The sequence below is a fragment of the Monopterus albus genome, unplaced genomic scaffold (genome assembly GCF_001952655.1).
Source record: "Monopterus albus unplaced genomic scaffold, M_albus_1.0 scaffold269.1, whole genome shotgun sequence".
NCBI lineage: Eukaryota > Metazoa > Chordata > Actinopteri > Synbranchiformes > Synbranchidae > Monopterus > Monopterus albus.
The window spans coordinates 419,543-426,279 of NW_018128149.1; the positions used below are offsets into that span (position 1 = coordinate 419,543).

The 6,737-nt window shown below is 43.7% G+C and overlaps 1 protein-coding gene across 3 annotated transcripts in view; it reads left to right on the forward strand.

The window, feature by feature from the left end:
* Nucleotides 1–2,394: 2,394 nt before the first annotated feature.
* Nucleotides 2,395–6,737, forward strand: part of LOC109972763 (clavesin-1-like) — a 7,058-nt gene continuing 2,715 nt past the window's right edge. The window contains exons 1-3 of one of the 3 annotated variants that reach the window (XM_020621880.1): nt 2,395–3,119; nt 4,687–5,362; nt 6,478–6,648. In XM_020621880.1, coding sequence (XP_020477536.1) covers nt 5,264–5,362; nt 6,478–6,648 — 270 coding nt within the window. In that variant the 5' untranslated portion in view covers nt 2,395–3,119; nt 4,687–5,263. The other 2 variants (XM_020621882.1, XM_020621881.1) reach the window with 2 other exon arrangements.

Consider the following 6,737-nt stretch of genomic DNA (forward strand, 5'->3'; position numbering starts at 1 on the left):
AAAAAAAAAAAAAAAAAAAAAAAGCAAACACAGAAGCCCAAGGAAATATGAAAATAAACACAAAAGAGGCAGAGCTGTTGCAGCTCGCTGCCACTCCACGCGGAGCAGAACCCTTTTAACTATAAGGGAACAAACTTGTTGCTACATAAAGCTTGATATTGTCAGTAAAATGAAAACTAAAAATAAAATTCACCCTGAAGTAAACATACAATTCCCCTTTAAAGCCTTTGAATTCAGGGTTTGATTCCCACTCCTTTCTGTATTTTTGAATGTACAGTTTAGACTGAGACAGCTAGCTAGCTAGATGTTTAGCTTATGTCACAGAGAGGCACACACACAGTGGGCGAGGTGAGTAAGTGACTGAGTCAAATGTAATAATAATAATAATAAACTTTATTTCTATAGCAACAAAACTAACAACTCGTAGGAGCCCAGAGTGCTGTACAACAGAACAAAAATACAAACAAGTAAAATCACTAAATCAAAATAAGATTGCAAATATAAAAAACAAATAAAAAAGAACCAGAGGAAACCCAGAGCAAATTTAAGAAAACATAACAAAACATGTTAACATACCCTTAAATGAAAAGAGCCAATCTATGCCTCAAAAGCTTGCCTAAAGAAAAAGGTTTTAAGGCCAACTTAAAAACCGCTAGTTCCTACTTCGATCGCACCTCTAAGGGAAGGGAATTCCAGAGTCTGGGGCCATATATAGCAAAGGATCCGTCACCCCATTTTTTATACCGCAATTGCGGGACAACCAAAGACAACTGTTCTGAAGAGCGCAAGGCTCTTCGTGGCACATAAATTGATAGCATGTCAGACAAATAAGGTGGAGCCAGGACATGGATGGCCTTAAAAACGCATACCAGAGTCTTAAACTTAACTCTATACTCGATGGGAAGCCAATGAAGGGGGCGGAGAATCGGGGTAATGTGGGCAAACCTGGGCGCATTAACTAAAAGCCGGGCTGCTGAATTTTGAACTAACTGTAATTTCCGGAGCAAACACTGAGACACCCCCGCATAAAGGGCATTACAATAATCCAAACGCGAGGTAATAAAGGCATGGATGGCTATCTCCAAGTCTGCATGTGATAAAAAAAGGTTTCACCTTCGTTAGAAGTGTTAAATGAAAGAAACAAGTCTTAACTACGGCCCTAATCTGCTTCTCAAAGTTAAAATCCAGTATTATTCCGAGGTTTTTCACTGAATCGGAAAGTGGGAGGGCAGAGGCTCCAAAACTGTCTGCATCTGTATTCGGGTCAAGACTGATAAGAATATATTCAGTTTTACTTTCGTTCAGATAAAGAAAATTTTGAGCCAGCCACTGCTTAATTTCCCGGACGCAATTATCCAGGGGTAAGTGCGTTTGGGTCCGACAAAAGCAGTGGCATGTAGATCTGAATGTAATCTGCGTAAAATGGAACTGAACATCATGTCTAGCTGTAATTGCGGCCAGAGGTGCAATATATAAAGAGAAGAGTAAAGGGGCCAGGATTGAACCTTGAGGAATGCCTGAGGTGAGCGGTGCTTTATTAGAAATGTAGCCATCAATAAGAACAGAAAAGGTTCTGTCGGTTAAGAAGGAAACAAACCAGTTTAAAACAGTACCTTTCAGTCCAGCGGAATGTTCAAGGTTAAAAAGTAAAATGTCATGGTCAACTGTATCAAATGCTGCTGATAAATTCCCCTGAAGGATCGGCACCTGAAACATAATCATAATGTATTGAGGTTCTTAAATCAGCCCTGACCTCATTCACTGTCTGTCCAGTTGGATCCTCAGCTGGAGAGCAATGTGTCTTATGGATCCAGTTACTTAACTTGTTCTCAGTGTAGGACTCAAGCAGTCCTGCATGTTCTTTTATGAAGAATGCTCAAAGACAAATCTGTCCTTTAAGATATTTATTACAATATTCAAGAAAAGCAGTTACAGAGCTCTGGGTTTTTTCTCTATCTGAGGCCCTGATTCTAAACAGCAAAACTGTTCAACTTGCCTTCAGAGCAAAGAAGAACGCCTATATCCTGAACCCAGTCAAATTAATACAGTTTCTTGGAATATGCAAATGATGGTAGAACTGACGTCATCCGTGTTGTCCTTCATCCTCGTTCCTTGGTTGGTTTGTTGACCTCGTTCTGACCCCTCATTTGGTGATCTTGTTGCCAGGCATTTTGATCTGTGAAATTTCAAGAACAACATCCTGTCCCGCTCTGTAAGACTGGGCGAGATCAGCGGCGGCTTTGTGCATGCAGCTGGGACTGCCACGCGAGGCTACAGTGAGACTGAACGCCTATGGGTGCTTTGGGACGGGGGAGGGGCTCACGGCAGCACCCGCTGCTTGTTGAGGACAGTAACTGCAGGGCAATATGTGCTTTCACATCAGAGTCTCCAAATCAAAAGAAGTCTCCAATAACACCAGAAAAAGTCGCCAGATTTGTCACTAGTCGCTTTTGACAAAAAACTCGCCAAGAGGATTTGGATAGTCGCCAGATTTAGCGAGAAAGTCACCAAGTTGGCAACACTGGTGGCCAATGGCACAACAGGAAATACGTCACAGTCCAAGGAGGCTACTGACAGCCTTCACAATAAAAGTTTTTAATTACGGTCAATGATTAAAATACTCCAGATCCAAACATCCAAAACAAACACTGACAGCTAAGGGAAAGGCCGGTGGTCCAGTACAGAAAATCGGAGTGACAGGGAGAAGAAGAGAGGTCACAGTGTCCACATACAACCTAGGATCTGTTCAGACTGACTAACCCTGTTTTGACGACCAGAAGTGCTGCTGCTTATTATATTTACTTGACCGTTTCGGAGCAGTCTGACGTCGTCTCAGAGCACAAAGTGGAAACGCATCTCACACTCGGCTCCTCCTCCTCTCACGTTACGATGCCCACACACCTCCACATGGACTGGGTTTAATCATCTCTCGTGATTTCAAGAACCTTTAATTATTTTTCATGCTCGTTTAGTTTTAATTCGGACGGAACTCTTTTTTTTTAACCGATGGCCACTGACCTCATCACCGGCTGCAGCATCAGCACCACGACCAGCGGAGGGTCGACAGGCCGGTCACAGCGGCCGGGTTTCAGCCAGCACACCTAGCAGGTCGCTCCGCTGTGAGTATTTAGATTTCATTTCTAATGAAACACAATAGAAAATAATACAAAATACACCAAATGCTTTGAAATGCGCACAAAAGCTTAGCTAAATGTGCTCACCTCCTGAAGACGCGTAGGTTTGTGCTTCCGCGTGAGGACAACTGGTAATGATACACACACGTACACACAACCCAATAAGAAGGGTCACTTTGATCCTCAAACTGACAAACCTTCGTCCTGGGAGAACAACCGCAAAGACAAACCCTTTCTGAGCATCATTACGTCCCCACTGTAGAACCAGAGCAACATATACTCATCTCAGACAGATTTATTTTTCATGTTTGATTTCAGCAATGGAAATGTAAGGTACAGCCGCACGGGACCTTTAACTGTGTCTGGTTCTTCGTTATGCTGTGGGCAGACAGACTGTGCCACATCTGACACAATTCATGTGAAGAACAGATGGGGATGCGTTGAGGGCGGGGTGGGGGTAGCAAGCGGTCAACTGATGGTCTGACCAACCTCCATTAAACACAATAATACATTAAACACTGACCTTGTAGTGGGCTATAAATGCAGCAGAAAAATGTAAATGTTATGAACATACAAGTACATAAAAACAAAAGTGTACTAAATACTATTAACTCCAAACCCAACATTGCAAAGTGCATGGAGTTACAAGTTGCAATAAGAGAAGTCTTCAGATGTGTGAGGCTGGACTACATGCAAACATACTCACCATGAGAAGGCATGTTTTATTGGGTAGAGGGTTCATTTGGTAATTAGCATTAAACACAGGGTCCAGTGGAGGCTGAAGGACATGCTGTGCCAGGTATTTGGTACTGGACACATTAAAATGTTGACCTGGTGATGAACAGTCAGTCACAGAATCAGTGGGATTCATTGTCTGGGGAACCAGTTTTCATGGTAATCCATCCAGTAGTGTTTGAGATGTTTAATTAAAAACAAACATGTCAAGTTCATGACGATGCTGGAGGAAAAGCCAGGAAATCACTCGAGTAAGAAAGATCAGAAGGAACATAATGTGGCTAAGTTCACTCTCAGTAATAAAACTAAAGTGTTGCGACTCGGGATACTTCACAGTAAGAGCAGTAAACTCTGGGCAGGCTCTTCATCATCCTGCCCTAAATGTAAAACTGGTAGCCTGACTGTCTCTGGTACATCATAGAAATTAAAAGAGAGCAGCCAGATTCTGGGTTCGACTGCCGGACTAATTGGCCACCTTTATCACTCTGTACACCAGAGACTCTACACAGGATAAATAGAAGGCAAAACCTGTTCAAATACTGTCAAATCTTGTGTGAGATAATGTGCTTTACTAAACTGGGTTACAGACAAGGACTCAGGGTAACTACTGTGAGGAAAGTTCTTTTACACCTCAACGGTAAGAGAACGCGTCTTTAGATAATTTTTAATGTTATCCACCTTTTAAACTCCACAATCATCAAACTATGGTTTTAGCTGTTCCATATTGCATTTTTTTCAAAACATGGTCTGTAACAGGATTTATTAAAAGTCCTATTAAAGAAAATGTCACCTATTGTGTTTCTATCCTTTCTGGTAGGCTGAGGAATCCCACATCAAGCCAAGTTGCCTTATCAAAAACAGACTTCACTTCAATCCAAAGGCAAAAAGGCCGGGCCTTTCCACTTCTAAAGAACCAACAATGTAGAAAAAGACATCAGTGATTGTTGATTCATAAAATGTTCTTGTTGGACAGTAGTCTAACTCAAAAATAAACGGCGGTGGACTGGGCAACATACGTAAAGATGACCACGATTGTCTCTTTCTGACACAAGATTGTGTGTAATTCAAGAGATCAAGCAGTTTCTTTCTTACTACCTTTTGTAAATGTGGAGACACCACAAACTCAGACAGCAAATAAGATTGTGTTACAAACAAAAAGGGCAAAGACTTTAACACATTTAAACAAGTGAGTCAGGAAGGACTGGACAACAACTAGCACCAGACGTTTCAAAACTGGAAACACATGTTGGACTTTAAAGCCCAGCAGCTGGATTAAAAGAAGTACTTGGACACTAAAGGCATCAAACGTGGATAAACAGAGTCTTTCAAACTGATCTAGGGGACGACAGGTGGTACAGGAGCTCACCAGGAACAAACGACAGCGACACTCCAAGATGACACAACTACACACTGGCCTGAGACTGGAGATGACAGAGAAAGCTCGTTTAGAGCTGAATGAAAACCCAGACACTCTGCATCAGGACATCCAACAGGTACACAACCACACACCTGCATCACAGCAGTAAAATACATACTGTATAGCTCAAAGCCCAACTGAGCTTAAAGCATGAGGCCGGAGTTATTTTATGTTGTTAGAGAGACACATAGACCAATAGTACCACATATCTAATGATAAAATCAAAGTTGATCATCAATATTAGGCCTCAGGTGTTCTGGCACGTAGGAATCACTCTATGCTCAAACATGGAGTTGGTTGTGGTAAAGCCATGACTAGAGTCCAGTAACAAAACACTTCGTTTCAGGGTTCAGGTTAAAACAGGCTCAGAGCAGACCAGCCATTCCTCCTGGTCACCCCTTTAAAGGTTCGTCCATCGTTATCCATGTAGGTTTGAAGTCTCCCAGCAGAACAGAAGACTCCGCAGGCAGTACCTTTTGCCAAGAGACCACTTGGAGACTCCAAGAACACCGGATACTCTGGGATTTGTTTGGTGCGTAGACACAGACAGCTACCAGAGTCTTCCTCTCAGCAACTTCCTGTTGCACTGAGGTGACCCTCTCATGAGTATCCCCACCCCACCCAATGCCTCTCACCCAGGGCAACTTGAGTAAAGTCTAGTCCCTTTCCATGAGTTTGGTTCGCCAACCAGTGCTGTGCATGAATGTGAGCCCAACTAGTTGGAAAGCTCCACCTCTAGCACCAATTCTGGCTCCTTCCTCACCAGAGAGGTGAAGTTCCACCTCCATAAGTTCACTCTACAACACCTAGGATCAGCAGGCCTAGGTCCCTGCCTTCATCTACCACTCAGCTTGCACTACATCCAACCCTGGTTCCTATCTTTGCAGGTGGCGGGCTCACAGAGTGGTGGCTCTATGAAACCTCTGCCCATGCCCAGCTGGAGAGTGGTGGCTCTATGAAACCTCTGCCTGTGCCCAGCTGGGCCTCATGGGTGAGGGGTTTAAATATCTCTGTGCTGGGTGAGGTAGCCTTTTTCATCAGGGTTATGAATCACAGCCTGGCCCCTCCCCTGGGACCAGTTTTCCTTGGGAGGCCCTACCAGAGGCTACACAGCTCCCAGTATCACCAGGACACCCAAACCCCCCAGCACATTAAGGTGGCGATTCTCCTGTTTTTCTGTGTTAAACCAAGGTGCGGGACATGATCGTGACGCGGCCGGACATCGGTTTCCTGCGGACAGACGATGACTTCATCCTTCGCTTCCTCAGAGCCCGGAAGTTCGACCAGGTAGAAACCTTCAGACTGCTGGCCCAGTACTTCCAGTTCAGACAGCAGAACCTCGGCATATTCCAGAGCTTCAAGGTTTGTTTCAATCTGTCTTTTTACATGGCTGTACGTACACGCAGCAGAGGCAGAAGTATTCAGCACTATATTCAGGAGCTGTATTCTCC